A 24,919-nucleotide genomic window follows, 5' to 3' on the forward strand; every position below is an offset into this window, starting at 1 on the left:
TATAGAAAGCTGTCAAAAAAATTGATTGCTTTTTTCTTTTCCCATAAAAAATTTATAAAAATATATCATAAACCAATGCTCTTAGTTAAGGCATCCGTTAACTTTTTCCTATTTATATTTAAATAACTAATCTTATTTGTTTGTAAATTTTACTACCTTTTTCTTATTTCATTGAGACCTATGTTAATAACAAGTTTTTTTTTTTTTTTTAAATTTTAAATTCAATTTTTTTATCAAGTCTAATTGGTCTTTTTTATTATTATTTAATTACAAAGAAGTGAGTGACCTACGTTAATAAAAAGTATTTTTAATGTTTGTATGGTTTGTTGGAAATAAAGGAGAGATATTACCTGAATTTTTTTTTGGAAATTACATAAAATGATATTACCAAAAGAGGCGGAGAAGATGAGGCGTGAACCAACTCACTATTTTGAGACAAATCGTGTCGTCTACGGTCTATCTAATGTAGTTAAACAAATAATTTTTGCATGTTGTCTCCAGGATACAACAACATAGCCACTTTTGCTGATTATTCTTGCGAGCCTACACTGCTCATAGGATATAAGCTCTCTATAACACTTTCTTTTCCCAAAAAATAGAGTAAAAAGTGGAGATGATTATTAAAAAAAAAAAGTTGGAAGTTAAAACCCACTACCATTTGTCATTATATATTTAAAATAAAAAGGACATGTCCAATTAAAAAAGTACTGGAAGTAAGCCAAATTCATTCAAATAAGGTTATTTTTGAAACTTTTTATTTCTTCCTATATATATAAAAGCCGGACATGAACTTGTCTTTTACGAAAATCTATGTTGAAAACAATTAGAAGGAGTCATAATGCTATTGATTTTTTTTTTTTAATACAAGATAGAAATTCTACTCTAACATAATCAAGTGTATATGTGTGTGAAGCTCCCTTTTGGAGACTTGAACCTTTGTCCTCACCCCCCACACCCCATAAGCACTTATACTTATAAAATGATCATCATACCAAGGGTGCGTGGTAGTAATGCTATTAGAATTAATAGCCCATAAAGTGGCTGAAATTTGAATACCAAGCCGTTTAGAAAATTTCAGAATTTAAAATATTCCCAAAAGATTTGATTTTCTTTTCAACCAAATAGTAAATGCTATTATATATTGTAACATATAATTCAAAAGAGAAATGATATGTCCACAACATTTTTACAACAAATCTTAGGTGGACATTTTTACAACAAATCTTAGGTGGTAGGTTGTTACTGATTGTTATAGTTGGGGCAAAAAAGTAATCTTTGTATTAGATTCAAATTTGAACCAATAATAACTAACCACTTATGATTTGTTGTGAAAATGTTGTGAACGTAGCATCTCTCAATTCAAAAATAGTTATATAGAAATAAGTTTTTGATACTTTCCATCACTTTCCATTTATAATGTAACAACATTAATATATTAAAAGAATCCTTTCAGAGCAAAAGTTTATAAAGGAAAATATATATAATGTAATAAAACTAAAAAGCTGGCAATAGATGGTACTAAATAATCACGTTAAAGATAGGAAAACTTTCCTAACTAAAAATATTGACAACGACTTTTCAAATTTTAATTTATGAGAGGTTCTATGTCCACAACATTTTTACAATATTTTCACAACAAATTCTAGGTGGTTAGTTGTTATTGGTTCAAATTTGAACCTAATACTAAGATTACTTTTTTGCCCCAACAATAATAACCAATAACAACCTGCCACATAGGATTTGTTGTAAAAATGTTGTAAAAATGTTGTGGACATATCATTTCTCTTAATTTATATTTGAATTTCAAATTTAGCAAATAAACCGATTTGTCATTAAGGGAATTATTTCCTCAAATCACTTAAATGAACATTAATAAGATTTCTCTGGTTTCAAAAAAAAAAAAAAAAGAATTCTCTTAATTTTATTACTAGAAAAATATGCAAAGATTTTTTTTTTTTTTTTTTTTTAGTGGGGGTGGGGAGAATCTAAAATATTTAAAGTTAGCTATGCCACTTAGGGAAAGGTGAGACATCCTAGGATTTACAAAATTGAACATTCTCTTTACTTCTCCATGGATTTACAAAATTGAATATTCTCTTTATTTATCTAGATATATTTTCAGAAAATTCATAGATTAATAGCTATATCATCAATTAAATGTTTAAATTTTCAAATTATGTATAAAATAATTTTATAAATTAAATAGTAAATAACATGCGACTGACGTAAAATTTGACATGTATATTAAGAATATAAAGAATATATAATCCAATAATTAGATTTTCAAAATATGTAATTATGTTAGTATAGTTTAGTGGGAGTTTTAGCCAAACTTTATAAATGTATGATAGGAGCAAATTAATTAGACTAAAATTACAGACAAGCTTCCCCTGTATATGTTTGCCAAATTTGTGTTGAATGGAAATTGTCCTTTTATCTTATCCTTTCATCTTTTATTTATTTTTAACCATGTTTGGCTCTCTACTAGCCACATTTCATGGGCTTTAAAGAATATAAATATACTCTTGAAAAAAAAAAAGGGAAAGAAAGAAGAAGAATACACCTGTCATTATATTTTCCCCCCTTTTAGAAATTCCTTATTATTAATTCCCATTAATTATTATTTTTTTCAATCATAAAGTCTTTTTTTTTTGTTGAGATAAATAGAATTATACTCCAGTCTAATCTAAGTGTATATGTGTATAAAAGTTTTATTTTTAATTCTCACAATTGTTAAGTTGTATAGATATAATAAGAATTAATATAATATTTTTTTTACCTTATTTGTTTTCCTTGACGCCTATAATTACCATCTCCTTGACCTTGCTTAAGAATACAATAGTCTCTCTCTGCCCTCCTTCTCTTTCACTTTATCTTTATCAGTCAATAGTCATGGCTAGGTCTCAAAATTTTTTTGCATGCATAATATTCATGACTCTTTTTGTGATAGCCATGAGCAGGAAAATCAGCATTGGCAAGAAAATAACTAGTAATTGGATTGATGCACATGCAACGTTTTATGGTGACATGAATGGTGGAGGAACCATGCGTAAGTGTGTGTATATATATATATATATATATATTTTTGTTGAATAAGTACAATTATATTGTCATAACTAGGGGTGGAAGGAATTTAGCTATAACCCTAATTTTTTAAGAGTAGCGTACAATTTTAATATTTAGGGGTAATTACATTCCCTTTCTTTAAGGTTTAGGGAATGACACTTTATCCCAAAATAGAAGGGAGAAAACCATCTTCCACTGACTTTATTTGACCAAACTCTTTTAAATTGATGTTAAAAATATTGGGTTGTTAAGATATATTTAGTGAGCAGTATATATATGAAGAGAATAGCGCTTTACTAAACAAGGTTAATAAGAGATTAAACCTTAGCATAATGAGATAGTAAGCACCTATGTTTGGCAATTGAAATTTGAATACTATCAGTTGAATATGTAGTACAATCTTCAATTTAAGTCTGCTTGTTTACACACCAAATTGAATTGAGTTTATAATATGATCTTTTTACTATTCATGGTTAGATTTAGATAACGAGATCTTTTAAAAATATGGAACATTTCGTTACTAATATTAATAGAAGGGGAGGAGTATTATTTTCTTCAAAATTCAAGGGAGGGGAGTATTTTTTTTTTCTTTCAATTAGAATCTAATCTGGATTCTTGATTAAACTTTCTTCCAGGTTCCATTTTAATATAATATATATGATTTTCATAGTTAGAACCAAAAGTCTTGTTAATTTTTTCTTTGATAAATTGCATATTTTGTCATCAACCTTTTTTATATTTATTTTGAAATTGCTCTTGTAGTTTAAAGTGTTTTATTTTAATCTTTATATATTTTCAAAATTGTTTCAAAATGTTCTTTACAAGCATCAAATGGATAATAAAAAATTTTGTGGGTTATGAGTGTTAATTGCCAAGATTATAATTTCAAAGTTGAAACTTTATGTGACAGAGGGAGCTTGTGGGTATGGTGATCTTTTCCAACAAGGGTATGGCCTCGCGACAACAGCCCTAAGCACTGCATTGTTCAACAATGGAGCCACTTGTGGTGCTTGTTTTGAGATCATGTGTGTCAATGATCCACAATGGTGCATACCAAATGCTGGCACAATCACAGTCACTGCCACCAATTTTTGCCCTCCTAGCTCTAACCCTAGTGGGAATTGGTGCAACCCCCCACTTCAACACTTTGACTTGTCCATGCCCATGTTCACAAAACTTGCACCAGCTAAAGCTGGGATTATCCCTGTTAAGTATCGTCGAGCCCCATGCATTAAGCAAGGAGGGGTTAGGTTTCAGATAACGGGAAATCCAAACTTTTTGCTTGTATTGTTGTACAATGTTGGAGGCGCTGGTGATATTTCTAATGTCAAAATCAAGGGCTCTAACACCGCTTGGATTCAAATGTCACGCAAATGGGGCCAAAATTGGCAAACTGGCACACCATTGGTAGGGCAAAGCTTGTCATTCCAAGCCACTACTAGTGATGGAAAAATGTTGGAGTTTGACAATGTTGCACCTCCTAATTGGCAATTTGGTCAAAATTATCAGGCCAAGATTAATTTTTAGAAGTTCACTAGTATTTTGTCCTTAGTTGATTTCTAAGCAATGTTACGTTGTCTAAATTTTGTATTCCATCCTACCATTAAAGCAAGTATGTGAAAATTTCATATATTTTCAAACATAATCAAAACAAGAGATTTATGAACTATTAAACTATATCTTTATAAGTTTAACGAACAAATAAATGGAATTTTATAATTGTGCTTGTATTATACCTTAGTGGTTGCTAGCATCAAAGTTTTCGATGTGGAATTCAAGAAATTTTCTGCATTGTTTCCAAATAAGGTGGCTAGCAATGATCCAGTTTCATCACATAAATCAACTTCAATTTGACACCTAAAATAAAAATTATAATAAATAAGCAATCAAATAGTAAGAGTTATTATGGAATTATTGACCAAAAGAAAGGTTATATCTTTGATAGTGTACATGGCTAGGTTTAGCGACAACCTCTTCCTTGCAAAATAGGCATCAAAATGGCTCATTGTATTCAACACTAGTACCTTTGTTACATTTGTTGTATGCCATGTACTAGAATTTTTTATCCAACTTTTTGTCAAAGATCGATGCTCTAACCCAAAAGTTACCTGTTGTATTCATTGAATATAATTTTTGCCTCTTTACTCGCCGGGTTTTTGTAAAAACAAAATTTATATAAGAGAGAGAAAATTATATTACCGTTTTAGGCAAAGTTGCGATAGCACCAATATCTGTCAAATTTTCCATTCGTGGCATTATAGAGGTACTAGATGAAGATGCAGGATCAAGTTTTTTGCTAATGATATCCTCAAGCAACTTTTCATTCCTAGCAGCCTTATGGGGATGGAAAAAAAAAATAGAGAGTGATAAATATACACACAAAAGATAAGAAATGACTAACAATCTTAGTGGAGATTTAGAAATATGCAAAAAAAAAAAAAAAAAAAAGCCTATGATTATAAGTAGTCCTATGTGCAACAACCAAAGATTGTATCATTCCATTCAATTAAAACCATTTATTTATTTTTAAATAAAAAATTACATACAACCACCAAAGAATGTGTCATTTTATTCCAGTAAAGGGACTCATTAGATTAAAGTCACTTGTGAAATCAAAATATTTACAACTAGAGCAATGATATTAATCATGAAAAAGAGGATTTGAAGAAATTAATTAGATTAAGATGTTTGTTATAATTCAAGTAAAAAGGTAAAATAAGCTACGAAATATCTTAAGAATTTATAATCTTAGGGAAGAAGTTCATAAGAGATTCAAAATTTACCATCCTTCCAATGCAATTGCTTTAGAATGATTTGGATTTATGACAAAGGAGCTGGATGGCTTAGTTGACAGAAAGATTCCTACAATTAATATAAATATCTTATTAGATAGATGTTTTTAGTTTATAAAGAAAAAAGATTTTGGAAATCTTTTACCATTATGCGAAACCACTTTCAATCTCATTGCTATAATATTAGGTTTGTAATTGATAATCTCCAAAATAGTTGTTGATTCATTCGTGAAAAACTGGTCCCACATTGTTAAACCAACAGGCTTAAGGCTGAAACATATAAATCCAATTATAGTAATCAATATTTGTGTAGTACTTAGATCATATTTCATTATAATGAATATAAGTTTAATAATTATGCTTTAAAAATATTCTTTTCACTGTTAATTTTCTTGGCTATCTATATAAACTAATTAGATTGACGCAAAAAAAAAAAAAATGTAAAATGTAACTAATTATATGAAAAAACTGGATAGTGTATAATATTATTAATTTTTGTTTCTAACCTCTTTATCAATCAATATAAGCCTCTGATATGCGCTGACACCTTGCGTTGATGTTCGTGGCATTGTTTTTCCAGCCACTAGAACTTTAACTTTCCAATTTTTCATCTCGAGGTGAATGTCCTTAACGGAATTGTAAATCGTCCACATCCTAGTCATTTGAGAATAGGAGAAAGGAGAAACATTGCATTAGTTTTTTATTTTTATTCAGTAGGTAAACCATTTGAATAAGAAATATAGATCAAAATTTTGTATAAATTATAAATTCTATTAGTTACAATTAAGTTATCTTATTGCTTTTAAACAATAAGAGCAAGAGCATATTTGTATCAGCAAGTAATATTAATGTTATCACAATACAAATTACAAACATAAAAACAAAAATACATAAAATAAAAAATAGAAACTCATTAAAAAAAATAATCTTAACCAGGAAACAAATCAAAACAAAATTTAGATGAGAAAAGCCAAGAAACAGATAGGAGAAAGAGAGATCGAAGAGATATATACTTTCTCTAAGGAGAACCTCACTGTGATTTTCAAAGGGATGGAAGAGGGTATGAGGATGCTTGGAGGGGTCCTTTCCGCACCTACAAAGTATCTATACATCTATATAAATGAAAAAACTGATTTGGGCAGTGGTATTGATAATAGAATGCTATGGCATAACAATCTAGAGAAGAAGCAGTCATGATTTTTTTTCCTATGAACCTAACAGCGAGGTAATCCAGGTCATAAATTTTGGAGAAAAAATTGACTTGTGTGTCCATATGGATAAGTAAAAAAACATGTATGCCGGTAAAATTTAAAGAAGAAGCAATCATGATTCCCATTTTTTTTTCCTCTCTGAACCCTAATAGCGAGCTAATCCAGGTGATAAACTTGGGAGAGAAAAAATTGACTTCTGTGTGTATATGGATAAACAAAAGGCGTAAATGCACTTTTAGTCCCTACATTTTGCACTTTTTTCATTTTGGTCCCTACATTTTATTTTTACCATTTTTAGTCCCTAAACCAATTAACGCTGGACATTTAAGTCCTTGAAGCACTATTCCATCAGCCAACTAATGGGGAAACTGACGTGAGTATTAAAATATTATTAAAAAAATTATTTACATTTTTTAAATGCCAAAATTAAAAAAAAAAAATCAATTACTCAATTTTTTACAAGTTCTTCCCAAATTCGAGAAATAAACCCAGTACCCAAACCAATATATGACAAACCCAGAATTTAAATCCAGCAACCAAATTGTTTTCAAAAAAAAATCCAGCAACCAAATCTAATTTCTATCAAATCTAGAAAAACAAGAAACAAATCAAAGAAACCAACAGTGCATGTCAAAGAGAACAAGAGCAAACCCAGAATCAAACTTCACCTTCTCACAATCAAACCCAGAACAAGAGCAACAATACCCAGCAAACTTCATGTTCTCACAATCAAACCCACCACCACCATCGATTAAGAGCAAGTCAAACCCAACCAAACAAACCCATCTCTTAGCAACCAAATACAGCAACAAGTAACAAAAAACTCAAACGGCATCATTTTTGCCTCCTCAAATCCAACGAAATCATTTCACACCACCAACCCTAACTCCTCCAAAATGATGCCGTCAAACCCCACTATTTTTGCCTCCTCGGCCACTCCGTCCACGCGTCGCCCGAACTCACCGCCAATACCATATTCGAGACTCTCGAGAAGTAAAGCGAATTAGACTCTGAGGTAGGGACTGGATCGGGTGGGGCCGAGGCGGAGGAGGAGGAGTCAGGTTCGAAGATCAGGCGCCAGGAGCCAGGGTTGAGCTTGTCCTCGGACTTGTGAGGTGAGTGGGACTCAGAGCCGAACTCGTCCCACTTGGACGAGTCATAGGGAGTGGTGGGATCAGGGGGCCAGTCGGAGGAGGAGGATGAAGTGGCGTCTTTGAGATCGTCTTAAGAGAGAATGAAGATGAAATGGTGAGCGGTGAGTGAGAGTAGAGAGAGAGTATGAGTTTCTATTCTTTTGCTGGGTTTTTGTTCTTTGTTTCCGTGGGGTTTGAGTGCTGGGTGTTGGGTGCTGGGTTTCTATTCTTTGATTAAGAGAGAGAGTATTGGTTTAGGTGCTGGGCTTATTTTTCAGATTTGGGAAGAACTTGTAAAAAATTAAGTAATTAATTTTTTTTTTAATTTTGGCATTTAAAAAATGTAAATAATTTTTTTAATAATATTTTAATGCTTATGTCAGTTTCCCCGTTAGTATGCTAACGAAATAGTGCTTCAAGGACTTAAATGTCCCGCGTTAATTGGTTTAGGGACTAAAAGTGGTAAAAATAAAATGTAGGGACCAAAATGGAAAAAGTGAAAAATGTAGGGACTAAAAGTGCATTTACGCCTAAACAAAAAACATGTGAGAAAAAAAAAAAGACAAAACACTTTCCTCTTTTCCCTTTTTCTTCTCTTTCTCTATCAGTTGGCTCATAGCTAACTTCTTCTTCTTCTTCTTCTTCTTCTTCTTTTCATCTCTATATCTCACCCTATTCTCTATTTTTGGCTATGAACAAGTTTAGTAGCTAAACAAAATGACTAAAGAGAGACAAAGGGCAGTATTCAGGAAACATCTACATTCTAGGGTTGATAGGAAAAAATACAAAAAGGTCCCAAAGACTTTTAGCCTACCCCATGCACTTAGGATTCAACATAGTAATATCATCAAAAAAGCAAAACGTGTGGCAACAGAATAAAGAGCAGCCAAAACTGTAGATCTGATGACAATAAAAACCAAAAAGGGCCACACCGATTTTTCAGCTCATACATGCACTTTACTGTAATTTAAGCTCTATAAATTGAAGCTGCTGTTTTAACCCATTACTTTGTCATTTTTGCCATACACAAGCACCTCAACTATCCTTTTTTATATAGAGTATAGATATGTTGCAACTTGCAAAGATAAATTAATCGAAAGTCCAACTTGCAGTTTAAACAATTTATTGATAACATATCTATTGATATTTAATTTTCTAGAAATTTTGCAAGCATAAAAGATATAAAAAGAAAATATAATCCAATGGTAAATTTGTCAAAATTTACCTCCAATAAAAATATATTAAGTAAAGTTGTAGTCTTAGGCTATAAACAATCTTGTAACTAAACTTTATTCTTTAATATTTTATTTTTTTTAATAGTAAATCATGCCAAATATATAACAATTAACAAGTTAATGAAGGAGTTATGTTTCATTTATTTCTCTCCCTTAGCCAAAATAATAATAATAATAATAATAATAATAATAATAATAATAATAATAATAATAATAATAACAAAAAAGTATTCATTTTATTATATAACTATATTCTGTACTATATTTAAGATAATTTCACTCTTTGAACTGGATTTTTATGTGATTAAAAAATACCCATATTAATGAATGGTAACTTCTCTTAAAAATAGGGTTATAAATGTCAAATAACAAATTTCATTTTGAATTCAAAATGAGAACTCCTAAAATTTAGGATTTCTTTTCCTTCATGTTCATCTTTTTATTCCCTAAAATTTAGCATTTTTTATTCATTTTTCAATCAAAATAAAAGTAAAATACCCCAATTAAAAAATAAAAATAAAAAACTAAGAGAACTCCTAAAATTTAGCCTTCTTTCCCCTCATGTTCCATCTTATTTTTTCTACTAAAACTTTTTTCTATCTTGCTATATTACTTTCAAATACATGTTCAAAAAAGAAATTTTAGTTAATGCTTATATCTAAGGGTCACCAAATAGCCCATGGCCCACGGCCCGCGGCCCGACCCAAAACCTCGATGGCTAATCGGGTTAATGGGCGGCCCAGCTCATTGTTATTGGGGTCCATAGGTAGCCCACTAGCCAAGTGGGTTAGGCCGTGGGCTAGTTTTTATGCCCATGAGCTCTCGGTGGGTTAGCCCAGTAGCCTTGCTTGTTGGCCTAACTCATTGTCTAGCTCAATAACTCATAATTCATAACAAAAATATATAAGAGGTGTATGAAAGATTGATCTTAAGACATTATAGATGAATTTTTTAAGAGAAATCCCCCAACCACTGATACTTAAAGTGATTTTGCTAAATTTAGTTTACTAAATATATATTTTTCTAGAAGTCTAGCAACTTTGAATTAACCATTTGACATTTTTTTTAAGATAAAAATAAAAAACCATTTAAAGCATTAATAAAAAAAAATTAAATAGGTTTCCATCAGCAAAACAAAAAATTAAATAGAGTCGAATGTAAAAAAAAATAATTATAATTAAGTATTAAATTCTTTGATTATTTCCTTATAAAAAAATAGATTGATTATTTCCTTATAAAAAAATCTATTCTTTTCTTATAAAAATAATAAAATAATATGCTAACACAAGCCCATGGGTAGCCCATTAGGCCCAACCTAGTAGCCCAGCCTGCTAAAGACAAAATGGGCAACGCCAATGGGCTGAAATTTTCTCTTTCAGCCAAGCCCAACCTGGCCCATTAACTAGTTAATAGCCCATTATACCTAGCCCAATGTGACCATGGGCCAGACAACAAATTCTTGCATAAAATGTCAAGTGCAACAAATTTAAGCTTGTTAGATTTGACATCTATATCAAATATATAATTACATAAGTAATTAAATAAACAAACATTTTTGTCATACAAAGTTCTAATGAAAGAATGCTACACATACATATATTTTCAAAATTGATTGATATGTGTAACATATAGGTATAGTTGAGTTGTTTTATCACTAACCATCATAAGAAAAAAAAAAAAAAGAATCCCGTATAATTTTTAATCCATTAAAATAATCACTAAAAATATAAGTTTAAAATGTGATAACAAAGAAATAGGATAAACACTAATTCTTAAAAAGAAAAACTTACAGTAAGTTGAGATGGTAACACAAATAACCTTTGTTGTTTGGAGAAAAATAGGAATACACTCATCCCCCTTCCCCTATACATGTGTGTCTTAGATAGTATTGTTTATCAAAAAAAAAAAAAAAAACAATGGGATTACAACTTTCTTTCAAAATTGGACAGAGACTCATGCTGATAACGTGTTATGAAATAAGGGAAATAGATAAAACTAAGTGAGAAGAGAATAAGGAATATATATAGATAAACTCTTGTATTGAAATGGTCATCCACAATTTTAAGTTGATTTATATATATATATATATAACCTTAGGATGCTTGTGGAGTAGGTTGTAATAATGAGCACAATTATGAATATACATCTCCCCTTCAAACTTTACTCATTCCAAACTTTGAGTCCAAATCTTCTATCTCATTTTTCCTACTCCACTCTATGCTCTACCAATAAAAATTTACCACAAGCACACCTATTGATTTTTTTTTTTTTTTTTTTAAGGAAGAAGACCAGAAATTTTTTATTCAAATGTGGCGAAATCCGCCTAAATTACATTGTGAATTTGTGGTGGAGCATCCTCCGCCCATACAACATAATCTACTCTGTTTGCAGCATACTTAGCTAGACTATGAGCAACCATATTACCTTTTCTCCTTGTGTGAGAGTAACGTAATTGAGTAAAAGACATAGAAATAAATTTGGCATCCTAAATAAACAAATTGTGTGTTGCGAGAGTGCTTTCCTCCTATTTGAGTGCCTTAATAATGATCTCTGAGTCTCCCTCAAGAATTGCTTCCTTGAAATCCAATTCTGCAGCAAACTGTAAGGCCCTTGCTGCAGCTAAGGCTTCAACTTCCGTTGCTGTATAGGCTTGGGGTAGCAACTGTGAGAGGGATGCGAGAATGAGTCCTTGCGAATTCCTTATTACAACACCAATTCCATATTTGTTTGCCTCTTGAAAAATGGCCCCATTGAAGTTGATTTTGATCAAATTTGGTATTGGAGGAAACCATTGGGCCCATTGTCTAGGTGCTTTGAGGGTGGAGGCTGGACAGCTAAATTCTTGCTGCCGTTCAATAGCAAGCCGTGCTAATTGGTGAAGGCTGCAATGCACTTGTTGAGTTCGAATCTGGTTCCTTTGGCTCCATACCGACCAAACTATCATTGCAAACATCTCTGCATCTACATTATTCTGCAACACCCATCTCACCAGCTCTTTGAAATTTGCAAAGGAATTTTCTCTTAGGTAACTCCACAAGCTTGTATCCGACCAAACTTCATCCAAGATCAGACACGACCATAAGGCATGTAAGGTTGTTTCTGGAGCTGCATCTCTCACACATAGGATTACCAACAACTGTCTGCCTAGAAAGATTGGCTTTTGTAGGCAAGGAATTTTTGCAGGCCCGCCACAACTAATTCTTCACTTTATTCGGGGAGTTTAAGGACCAAACCCTTCTCCACAATTCTTTGTCTTGGTTTGCAACAACTAAGGAAGAATCTAAATTTTCCTCATCCTTAAAAAACCAGTAGCCTGGCTTACAAGTGTACCTTCCATTCTGTGAAAAGGGCTAGCAAAGAACATCCTCTGATAGTACCCGAGACAAAGGAATTTTCTTTATCATCTCAGCCTCATGTGGTACAAACATTCCATCCACCATAGATGCATTCCATTGTCTTGTTTGGGGATCTATTAGAACATCCACTATGGCCTCCTCTAAGGTATCAATGACTGGGGGTGTTATTGTGGTGGGATGCTTAATTGGCAACCAATTATGCTGCCATATTTTTATTTTCCTCCCATCACCAACCCGCCATCTTGAACCTCTGTGTATCACATCTCTCCCTTTAAGTATACTTTTCCACGCATAGGACCCATCACTTGAGTCATTCGCCTCCATGATAGAACAATGAGGGAAGAATTTGGCTTTAAAGACTCGATAGTAAAGGGATGTCTTGTTATGTAGCAACCTCCAAGCCTGCTTGGTCAAGAGGGAGTCGTTAAACATGGCCAAATCACAAAAGCCCATACCCCCCACTTCCTTGGACTTTGTTAGCTCCTCCCATTTGAGCCAATGAATTCGTCTTCGGTCACCACGTTGCCCCCACAAAAATCTCTTCATTAGGCCTTTAATCTCATGACATAATCCAATTGAAAGCTTGAAACAACTCATTGCATATGTTGGGATTGCTTGTATGACTAATTTGAGTAAAACTTCTCTCCTGGCTTGTGACAAGAGCTTGCTTTCCCAACCTTGTAGTTTCTGCCATACCCTCTCTTTAATATAATTAAAGCTCACCTTTTTCTCCCTACCCACCAAAGAGGGTAACCCCAAATATTTCTCATAGTGGTTGATCTCTTGCACCCTTAAAATTTCTTTGATGCTCTCCCTTGTGTCTTCATTAGTGGATTTGGTAAAAAAAACCGTTGTTTTGTTTTTGTTTATTTTTTGCCTTGATGCTTCCTCATAAGTAGATAAAATCTGCGTTACCTTCCCACATTCAACATCTGTCGCTTTACAAAACAGTAAGCTGTCATTCGCAAATAAAAGATGAGTTAATTTGGGACCCCTTTTGCATTACGAGAAGCCAGTAATTTCCCTCATACTCACAACTTTGCTTATTATCCCATCCAGCCCTTCGGTACACAAAAAAGAAAAAAAAAAAAAAAAAAAAAAGAGAGGAAAGGTGATAGAGGATCACCTTTCTTTATACCCCTAGTTTTGGATCATCCCTTGTGGCTCTCCATTAACAAGTATGGAATATGTTACTGTCTTCACACACACCATGATAAGCCCAATCTACTTCTCCTCAAATCCCATCTTTCTCATGAGATCTTCCAAAAAAACCCATTCTACCCTATCATAGGTTTTGCTCATGTCGAGTTTGAGTGCCATGTATCCATCAGTACCTGAGTTATATCTTTTCATATAATGTAATGTCTCAAAAGCCATAAGAATATTATCACATATAAGCCGGTCTTTAGTAAAAGCTGATTGATGTTTTGTAATGATAAAAGGTAAGATTTTTTTCAATCTGTTAGCTAGTACTTTTGAGAAAATCTTATATAAAACATTACATAGACTAATGGGACGAAACTCAGTCACACATACTGGGCTTTTACTCTTTGGAATTAAAGTAATGAAGGTGTGATTAATTGGGCTAGGTAGGGTACTTGAGTTTAGCCAAGAGAGGACTACCCGAGTGATATCTCCATTAAACAATGGCCAAAAGTGTTGGTAGAAAAGGGGGGGCATGCCATCTGGACTAGGTGCTTTTAAGGGAGCCATTTCTTTTAGTGCCACTACCACTTCACTTGCCATAAATCTACTTGAAAGCTGAATGTTCATCTCACTTGTAATCACGGGTTGGACTTGGTCCAAAACACTAGATGTGAAATTCTGCCTTGCTGATGAGAAGAGTTCTTGAAAGTAATTTACCAACACTACTGCAATCTAAGTTGGTTGGTCTTTCCAAGTCCCTATTTCATCCTTAATTCCCAATATTTTATTTTTCTTATGTCGCTGCGTTGCCTGGCTGTGGAAATACTTAGTGTTACTATCACCTAGGCTTACCCACCTTACACGAGATCTTTGGCTCCACATCCGAGCTTCTCTATCAAGGAGCAGGTTAATGTCAGATTTGATCTCTCTAAGCTGTGAGTTATCTCCCCCCTTTTGAGCTTCAATCTCTGCCTGATGCAAAATCTGTCTCTTTTTTTCTAGCTCTCTATGTACGTTGCCAATACAATTTTTGCTCCACCATTTAAGATCCTTGCCACACTGTTTCACTTTGTTCAAGACTTCATTATCTGAATGTGGGTTGAAGGATTGCCTCCCTGCTTCTACGATTTCTACACACCGGTTGTCGGAAAGCCACATCTCTTCAAACCGAAATTTTTTTCGCTTTGATGAGTAGTCAATTTCAGTAGGATTAATGAGTAGAGGGCAGTGATCTGATGAGTCACATCTTAGATGTTGGACCTAAGTACCTAGGAATTTGATAATCCAATTGTTTGTAGCTAAACCTTTGTCCAACCATTCCTAGATTGAATGGCCATCCATGTAGTGCCTGCTCCATGTAAATTTCAGACCCACAAAACCCAAATCAAGAAAACCGCACTCATTTGACACTTTGCGAAACTGTTGCATTTGATTATGGCTTCGCAAAGCACCCTCTGCTTTTCTTCTTGCTTCAAAATTGCATTGAAGTCTCCTGCACACAACCAAGGAACATTAGGATGAGAGTTTAATCTTCGGAGCTTTGTCCATGCCTCATGCCTCCTGCATTTCTCTAGTTCACCGTAAAAATTAGTAAATCGCCATTCCTCATCTGGATCTTTATTGATGAAGGCATTAATATAGTACTTAGATGTATCCTCCACCATAAGGTTAACTGTGGACTTCCAAAAAAGAACCAATCCTCCTCCCCGGTTACTACACTCCACCACCCTCTTGTGTTCAAAATTAATGTTGTGTTGTATCTGATCTAGCCTTGCCTTGTCTGTCCATGTTTCGGCTATAAACACGATAGATAGATCTTTTGCTTGGACCAACTCCCCGAGCTCTTTCCCTGTACGTAGGTTCTCAAGCCCACGACAGTTCTATACTAGCAAACTCATTGCTCATGGTGGGGCTATTGAACAACCTCCACCAATATCTCTATTGACAAACCATCCATCTTTGAAACCTAAATTTTCTTGTTAGGTAACTCTAGTGAAGAATCTATTGCTTCCTTAGTACGTTTTCCTAGTAATGCCAATGAGCCCTTTGTTTCACTATCCTCAAAGATTGCTGGCCTCTGTAGTCATATCCATATCCTTGCTTGTGATAAGGGCTTTGAATTTGGGTTCGTGTTATGATGGACCCGTGTTTTACTTAGAGAAGTTGAGTGCATCACTTTATTTGCCATGTTAGATAAGTGAGATTGCAGGGGTGACGTATGGTGGGTAGGGTTTTCCTTAGTGGTGATGCCTGCTATGTTGCAATTACCCGAATCAAACTTTTGGAGGTCTTTGTCAATCTCTGCTAGCTTGGAAAAAAATTCCCCATCCAATTTGGTAATGTCAGAATTAAATGGACGCTGATTTTATGGAATTGAGTCACTTAATTCTTGGGATATACTAGTTATTGGAGGTGTAACATGTGTAACTGAAGCACAATTTGCATTGGAGGAATTATTAGCATTAAACTCTTTCCCTAGATTTTCGGTTTCCATATTTGTGTGAATCACTGTTGTTTTTGTCATTACTTGGTTGTCCCCTCCTCCCATCACCGTGGTTGGATTACTGACCACCGTATCAGACCTACCTTTCCTCTAAGGTGAGCTTTGATTCTCATAAAATCCTAGAACGTGGATCACTGAATTATTAAGGGCTTGAACGGAGCAACTTGTATACCCGGCCCATACCATTGCTGATCTTTTTGAAGAGAACTTTTGCTTTGGATCCAAAGTTCACAATCTTTATCGTCATGATCCAAACACCCGCACCAGTAACATAAATTGGGTAGACGTTCATATTGCCATTCTCAAGTGTAATCACTTGCCCTTTGCAAAGAGGTTGAGTAATATCCACTGCTATACGTACTCGAAAGAAACTACCACTCTCCTCCGTGGTTACACCTATTGAACGAATCACTTCTCCAATAGCATCACATATATTCTTTGCCACCTCTTTTTTCATAAACCTAATGGGGATGTCATGAACCTGGACCCAAAAGGTGGCTCTGTTAAACCGTAAATCGCTCAATGGACCCTCGCCTTCATACCTTTGAAGAACCACAAAGTGCTTGTCAAAGCTCCACGGTTCGCTTTTGATAATTCTCTCCACATCGATGGAATTATCAAAAACAAAGAGAACTCTATGATTACCTAAGTTTTGGATTTGGAATCCATTTGTTGAATGCCAGAGCTATTTTAATGTTCTCGCGACAACACCCATATTCAAAGCTCTAGAAGTCATGAATTTTGCAGCTAAGATAAACTCCAAAGGATGTTGCTGCGTGTTTGGAAGGATTATACCATTGCTTTCTTTCTCAAAGAGGGATAAATTATCCCATGTATTTGTTAGCTCTTCCATTGATGAATAGCCAAAGAAAGGGCAAGAGATAGTTCAAAGTGTTTCCCTTTCCCTACAAAAAAAAAAAACCCCACTAGCTCGAGAAGCAACACTGTTGCGTTAAGAGGACAAAATCACCTTCGAAAGAAGGGACCAATAATCTACAATCTAAGAGAAGATGGAGATTTTAGTATTTTCTTACCTTAGTTTCCTAAAATAAATTAAAAAATATAAAAAAAAAAAACCCCAAACAATCCCAGCCACCTCCATGCCCACCAGCAACCTTCATTGGTGCCACTAGGAATGGATTGTCAATGACATCAACGGCCACCCATGATAGAGGAGACCAAAGGCTCAAATCAAAAAGTTCTCTTCAATCTTTACATTTCTTTTGCTTCCTCTTCAATCGTTATGGCACTGACTCTTTTTGTTTTTTCATTCTTATCTTTGAAATCACAACAGCAAGCATGGTTTCTAACTTTTAATTTAAATCAACGAATTATTTTTGGCTTGGTATGGTTCATAAAGATGCAAATTTGGAGGAAACAATGAGGCATAGAAGAGAGGAGTTAAGAGAAATGTTTGGGTTTATTGAATTAGGTGGTGTGGTTCATGTGGGCTTGGTGGTGGTGGATGGCGATGTAGTTGATGCTGGCTAAGGTTGTTGGTGGTGGTGGTGGAAGATCAGTAGTAGTGGGGAATGTTTTAGTTTTTTTTCTAGGTATATGAAAGAAAAAACATGAAGTTAAGGTCTAATTAAATTGGTGGACACATGGCAAGATTTTATTTGTGGAGCATGGAGAGGAGTAAAGGGAGTGAGACAGAAGATGTGGAGTCCCAAACTTTATAGACACATCCCAAATAACCCTTTCATTGCCCAGACTTTTCACATTCCAATTTATTTCTAACAATTAGATTATATTTGGTATTATATAAGACAAATAAATATATTATTACCCGTATAATAATATATTTATTTGTCTTATTCCAATTTGTTTGTCTTATTTATATTTGCAATAGTATGCTATTGTACAGGTGACGACCTCGCATTTGGTAGCCTTAGTCCATTGCTTGAATAGTTGAAGGATTGAACAACCCTTGAAACTCAGTCTCTTCGGTCCAGTTAGAACTAGACTCACTCCAGGACCTGGGTCTCACCCCTAACTTGGAGAATGCCTTCAAAGCCTGATGCTTATCCAAAAGCTCATTCTAAACGCCACTCATTAAGAAATAATTATTGTTATAAGGTAGCCTATGATGATTAGCATGTTTTGAAGGTGACACAAGCAATCTCATATCTTGCAATGCAATTACTAATGGTGGAAGTTGGCTTTTGGTTGTGTGAGCCCAAGCATGAAATTGCAGGCTAAACACAATGCAACTTGAGCACACACCACCAAAAGCATGAAATATCGGATCATTACTAGCAAGGACCATTGGTAGCACTGTGAATGTGACGGTAAGAGAAACGACTTGTGAAGGGTTTGCAAATTCTATCCTAGTGATTGTCCACGACCACTTATGGTGATGTTTAAATCCATCAATTTGTGAACCAAAGATTGGAGTTAAGGCACTACCATAATTGTCAATACCCCAATGGTACACTTCAATCATAAGGTCAGCTAAAACGTAGCCAACTAAACCTGCTAAAATGGGCTCAAACCATAGGTGTGATTTGGTTGCACCCATTATTGCCTTTTCTAGAGAGAATAGCACCATGGTGCACCCACATGCTACCCATGTACGATGAGCCCACGTTCATCTCCAACTTGGGTCATTAAGAATGAGATAATTAGGAGGTGATGTGATCAATGTGGCCGGTGGTCTTGTGGAATGTGGAGGAGTACTTATAAATTATAATGTGGTGGATTGATAGATAGGATGTGTATAACGTATTGCGTGGTGTGATGGAAGTTATGTGACAGTGTCTGAAACTTTATTTATTTATTATTATTATTTTTTTTTTTGCAGACACACTACAAAAAACTTGTCTTACAAGGGTTTTTTTTTTTCGTAGTGCTTTTCAAAATTGCTGCTGTAGGAGACCTATAGCAGTACTTTTAGAAACCGCTGGTATAGGTTGACCTATTATGGTAGTTTAAAGTCGGCGCTTTTTAAACTGTTGCTATAGGTCTCCTATAGCGGTAGTTTTCAAAATTGCTAGTATAGGTTGACCTATTACAGCATTTTAAAACCGCCGCTATAAGGTTGAATTTTCAATTTTTATTTATTTTTTATTTTTTATTTTTGTAAACTATCTATTCTGGCAGTTTTAAAACTACTGCTATAGACTTCTTCAATTGGAATACCTATCCCGATGGTTTTAAAATTGCCGCTTTATGGTTCTTCATATGTAAAATCTATTCCTGCAATTTTAAAATTGCCACTATAGGTTTCAAATTATAGTAATTATTCCGAATAATTATTATATTTTTTAATAATTATTGTTACATTAACCTTTTTATTTTTATATATTTTTTGTATTTTAAATGACCTATTACAGTGGTTTTAAAACTGCTGCTGTAGGGTTTACTTTTTACTTCTTTAAATGACCTATTACAGCGGTTTTAAAACCACTACTATAGGTTTGCTCGTATTGATGACCTATTACAACTCTTTTACAACCGCTGCTATAGGGTTTACTCTTTTTCTTCTTTAAATGATCTATTGCAGTGGTTTGTAAAACCGCTGCTACAAGTTTACTCATATTGAAGACCTATTACAGGGCTTTTAAAACCGCTGCTATAGAGTTTACTCTCTTTCTTCTTTAAATGATCTATTACGGCGATTTTAAAACCGCCGCTATAGGTTTACACATATTGAAGACCTATTACAGCGATTTTAAAACTGCCGCTATAGGGTTTACTATTTTTCTTCTTTAAATGGCTTATTATGGCGGTTTTAAAACTGCTGCTATAGGTTTACTCATATTGAAGACCTATTACAATGCTTTTACAACCGCTGCTATAGGGTTTACTCTTTTTCTTCTTTCTTCTTTAAATCTCCTATTCTGGCGGTTTTAAAACCGTTGCTATAGACTTCTTCATTTCGATCACCTATTGCAGCAGTTTCAAAATCGCTGTAATAGGTCTTTGCCTAGTTATTATCTATTACAGTGGTTTAAAACCGCTGCAATAGGTGTTGACTTTGTCAATACTTATTATGACAGTTTTGATAACCACTGCAAAAAGGTAGAACTTCGCCATAATAAGTCTATTTACTTATTGCAACTGTTTTAAAACTGCCACAATAAGTCTAAATTTTGCCGCAATAAAATTTTTAGGATTCCCAATCAACTTTTTAGGTTCCCACTTAAAATTTTGGTCTCCCACACACCATTAAACAAAGCTTTCGGTCTCTCACTTGGGTCAAATGCAAAAAAAAAAAAAAAAAAAGCTATACCTCACTCTCTCGCCGATCGGCCTACCCATCCCACCACCATCCAACCCACTGATGGCCTGACTGTCCTCTGATCTAAACCTCCACGCTGTCCATCTCGCCCCCGGCCTTACCCACCATCTTGCCTTTGTCCATCTTTCTCTCCATCGTCAATTGGGCAGATCTAATCGTCCTTAAACTCCGCCGCCTCCACCACCACCTTCCTTTACAGCCATTGCGGCCATCCTCGGACTCCTTCCCTCCCTCGGCTGCTTAACACATCCCCGATGGTATAGCTTCCCCTTTATTTTATTTTTTCTTTTGTATAAAAAAATCTGTTTACTTGGAGAATTTTAATCCATTTATCGGACCTAAAATCTATTTGTATTTTGTGTTATTTATGGAGAATTTTAAGTCTTTACATGCTTCCCCTCTATTTGTTTACGTTTTTTTGGTTTCTGGGTATGGGTTTGGTCATATTCGGGTCGACACAATTGATCTGTTTAATAAACGAGTCGTACTTAGGTTCAACATGTGAACTCTTTTGACTTTTTTAGCTTATAAAGATATTAGCTTTGGTTATTATTACTTAATTTATAGTTGTAATATATGTTTATTACTATATTTATGGTTGTAATTGTATTTTAATTTTAGATATATGGGAATTGATAATATGTTATTTAGGTTAGGTATAACCTATTAATCAAACAAGTTATTAAATGGGTGATTTGTATTAACTTCACATAACTTGTTAATTAAATGGATTAAACGAGTTGTGTTTGATCGACCAGTTTAATAAACAGGTCGTGTTAGGGGGTTGAGGGTTCCTAACACGTTTACTAAATGGGTCGGGTTCAGATCAATCCATATGGCCGAATGCTCATGGCTCAACATGACATAAACCCGACTCGTGGACACAAATTGCCACCCCTAGTTACATTACAATAGTTATTGATGGATTTTTAATCATTGTTTATGGAAATGAGAGCAATAGCAACAAGACACGTAGCAAAAGAAATTAAAATAATTCTCAAAGTATCAGATATAAATAGAGACACACTTTGATACAAGACATGGACATTGTTCTCAGAATCCAAAGGTTATTACTTCATGCTTCTAAGTGCATTAGACTCACCATGCATGGATTAGGCTTTGTAACTTAATTAGCTAGACTACATAACTTAGGCTTTTTGTAACTTAGGCTATAATTATGGTGAATTGAGAAGGCGGAATTAAAGAAAACGCTAGAGAAGAAACATCAATGCATACAAGTGGATCTTGATTTAGAACAATTGGTTGCCTACAGCAGAAACTTAAGGCAATTCAACATAATATCCACAAAAAATCTGTTTGTATAGAATGGATTTGGGGAATAAATTTTTTTGATAAGTAGTCAACTTTATTGAAATAAGAAGAAACTCGAGTGTAGTTAATGCATATGAATAGATCCCGATCAAAAGAAATCACAAATTTTTGTTTGTCCTGTCTGTAGGGTAGAAGGAGGACAAAAGACTAAGAGAACAATATAAAAAGCATTGATAAAAGCAATACAAAATTGAAGAAGAGAGTATAAGAATTAGATGGATGGAAACCTGTCTTTTCAAGGTTTTTTGCAGGAACATACATGATGACACAATTAGAAGCCCCTGTTTCAGTTGCATTACATTAACTAATAGGTCCTCCATCATCTATCTAAGCATATCAAAATAGCAGACACATTGAGTGAGCCAGATCCTAAAGATTTCAGGCATATCAAGACGTAGTAGAAGCATATTTATGAACATTCCATTCTGAAAATTCAAAAACCAGCTAGTTATCTTATGAAGGTCAACTGAACGTTCTGCATATTGGTTGAAACAATTTCTATCAACCAAGAAGGTTAGAGTACTTTGGCTAGTTGATCCTCTCTCTCTCTCTCTCTAATACAATCCAAATAAGGGCAAACCAAAAAAACAAATTCATTAACAACCAGAAGATAGTAATGTCACTTTAGCACCTAAAGAGTGTCTATGACAAACATAAAGTTCAAACATAGGGCGCGAAATAGCAAATGAAGCAAAATTTGAACTACCATCTGGTTTTTTATTTATTTATTTAATTTTTATTGTTAATATCCAAATACTTCATAGACTGTATAATAAGACTACAAAAGTTCCACTATCATTCGTTCATTTATTTTCATTTTTAAATTTACTATAATTTACATTTAACAATTACAAAGGAAAACAATGATGATGGTCGAATTTTGGCTATTGATTATATTCCAAAACTTGGCATTAAATTAATGAATATGGAAGTAATTTTAGATTTGGTATTCCTAAAGAATGGTGCAATAAAAGTAATAAAGATGGTTTGATGACTTCAAGAAAATTTAATTGTTATAAAGAAAGATTTAGAACCTCCTGAGAGATGGTGAAAAAAAGGACAAACAAGTTGAAACAAGGACAGGTTGTAATGTTCATATGATAATTTGATAAAGAAAATGAGAACATGTGTTTATAATTAGTCTTGAGCTCACCATAATTAGTCTCCATATTCCACAATGTGCTCATATCATCATCACATCACATCATAGGGAAGAATTTTATTATATTTTACACAAAATAATTTTTTAAATAATGGGAAGTATTATACCTTGGCTCCTACCACTAATAAAAAAATTTGAGGGGGTCAAAGTAGTATTTTTTTTTTGGATATACTTGTAAATATCTTATATAATATAGGGAATTAAAGGAATTCTATAAAATATGGGGGCAATCGCCCCTAGTCTACATGTGGCTCCGCCATGTTGTGTGTAATAGGCATGTGTGTAATAGACATTGCCCAAACTCTTTATCACAAAAACTCTGTAGTTTAAGCTCTACTTCTGATAGCAATGTCAAACAGGCACTAACTCTACATTGGATTCAAGCATTCGTCCATTCAATTATGAAATAGCTTATAATGACTCGTCCAGGGAATGCTGCAAAGGAAACAATGAGGAAATGATAGTGGAAGGCAACGCCTCATCAAGACAACAAGAATCAGGAACAAGAAATACAAAAGGAGTGTATATTCTTTTGAGGCCAAAAATGCAGCAGGAGTCAGACTCTTTGAAGGTTGCAATAGCTTGAATGCATATTCCACCCCCTTAGCAGGTCTAGAGGTCATTGTGGAAGCAGTCATAAAAGCAAAGGAGGTGGGATAATGGGATTCATCAAGAAACCGGTTGTGTTAACTAATATTTGGAGCACAGAGAAGACATAGAAAGGTACCGGAAGAGCTAATTGGAGAGAGCATGTTCTCGCTCAATGTTCGAAGACCCTTGCGCAGCAGGGAATGATGCTGACCATCAAATCTACCCCTTCCAGTATTTTGGACACCACCTACAAAAATTCCATTTTCACATCCAAGGAGGCTATACATCATTTTTGGGTTCATCCAGACTTGAGTAATAAATAATAACCCCTATATATGACGGGATTTATATTTCCAAGTTTGGTCTTTTGCGTTTTTTTGGCTTTGCTTTGTTTTGTAACTCAGTTGTGGTTTTGTTGTGTTTCCATGCTGTATCTCTGTTGTTTCTGGACTGTTATCATTCAGTACATAAAAAATAAAAATAAAAATAAAAAATAAAAAATAAAAAAGAAAGAAAGAAAGAAGAAGAAGAAGAAGAAGAAGAAGAAAAAAAGTTTAAACTACAGAGGACTATCCAAGTATGAGATGGCTGACAACATAAACACCATGAGCTAAGATCTAACACTTTATGTAAAACCTTATAATTACCACTAGATTCCCCAAAATAGCAAACCACTCTCCAAAGCAACTACTTATTTTACAACCTATTAGTATACAACAATCCACCTGCCAAACTATTCCAAAAAAAAAAAAAAAAAAACCCTAGTAGAATATAACATAATTGCATAGGGATGGCAACAAGGCAAGGTGGATTGCCCCATCCTCATCCCATCCCTTATCTAGGGTGGAAAAAACCTTTGCAAGATGAGAGAGAGGGAAAGTTTGTCCTGTCTGTAGTGCAAAAAGAGGACAAAAGACTAAGAGATTAATATAAAAAACATTGATAAAAGCAAAACAAAAAGTGAAGAAGAGAGTATAAGAATTAGATGGATGGGAAACCAATATCTTCAAGGTTTTTTGCAGGAACATACATGTTGACACAATTTGAAGCCCCTGTTTCAGTTGCACTACATTAACTAATAGGCTCCCCACCCACTAACTAAGCATATCAAAATAGAAGACACATTCTCATCAAAATCACAACATTGTG

The 24,919-nt window shown here is 34.1% G+C and overlaps 2 protein-coding genes across 2 annotated transcripts; one reads left to right on the forward strand and one right to left on the reverse strand.

The window, feature by feature from the left end:
• The first annotated feature begins 2,931 nt into the window (after nucleotides 1-2,931).
• Nucleotides 2,932-4,593, forward strand: LOC142641260 (expansin-A23-like). Its single transcript, XM_075815658.1, has 2 exons — nucleotides 2,932-3,049; nucleotides 3,977-4,593. Exons 1-2 carry the CDS (start codon nucleotides 2,932-2,934, stop codon nucleotides 4,591-4,593), a joined length of 735 nt encoding a protein of 244 aa, XP_075671773.1.
• A 13,890-nt stretch (nucleotides 4,594-18,483) lies between these two features.
• LOC142638726 (fatty acid desaturase 4, chloroplastic-like) lies at nucleotides 18,484-18,993 on the reverse strand. The gene has a single exon (XM_075812795.1). The coding sequence runs from the start codon at nucleotides 18,991-18,993 to the stop codon at nucleotides 18,484-18,486; it is 510 nt and encodes a 169-aa protein (XP_075668910.1).
• Between the last annotated feature and the right edge of the window lie 5,926 nt (nucleotides 18,994-24,919).

The sequence above is a fragment of the Castanea sativa genome, chromosome 6 (genome assembly GCF_040712315.1).
Source record: "Castanea sativa cultivar Marrone di Chiusa Pesio chromosome 6, ASM4071231v1".
NCBI classification, from domain to species: Eukaryota; Viridiplantae; Streptophyta; class Magnoliopsida; order Fagales; family Fagaceae; genus Castanea; species Castanea sativa.

Excerpts from the sequence above, each read along its gene's own strand:
- LOC142638726 (XM_075812795.1), bottom strand. The coding sequence starts at position 18,993 with ATGGTGCTATTCTCTCTAGAAAAGGCAATAATGGGTGCAACCAAATCA.
- LOC142641260 (XM_075815658.1), top strand. The coding sequence starts at position 2,932 with ATGACTCTTTTTGTGATAGCCATGAGCAGGAAAATCAGCATTGGCAAG. Across the intron at positions 3,050-3,976 it reads GAATGGTGGAGGAACCATGC|AGGGAGCTTGTGGGTATGGT; the intron begins GTAAGTGTGTGT and ends TTTATGTGACAG.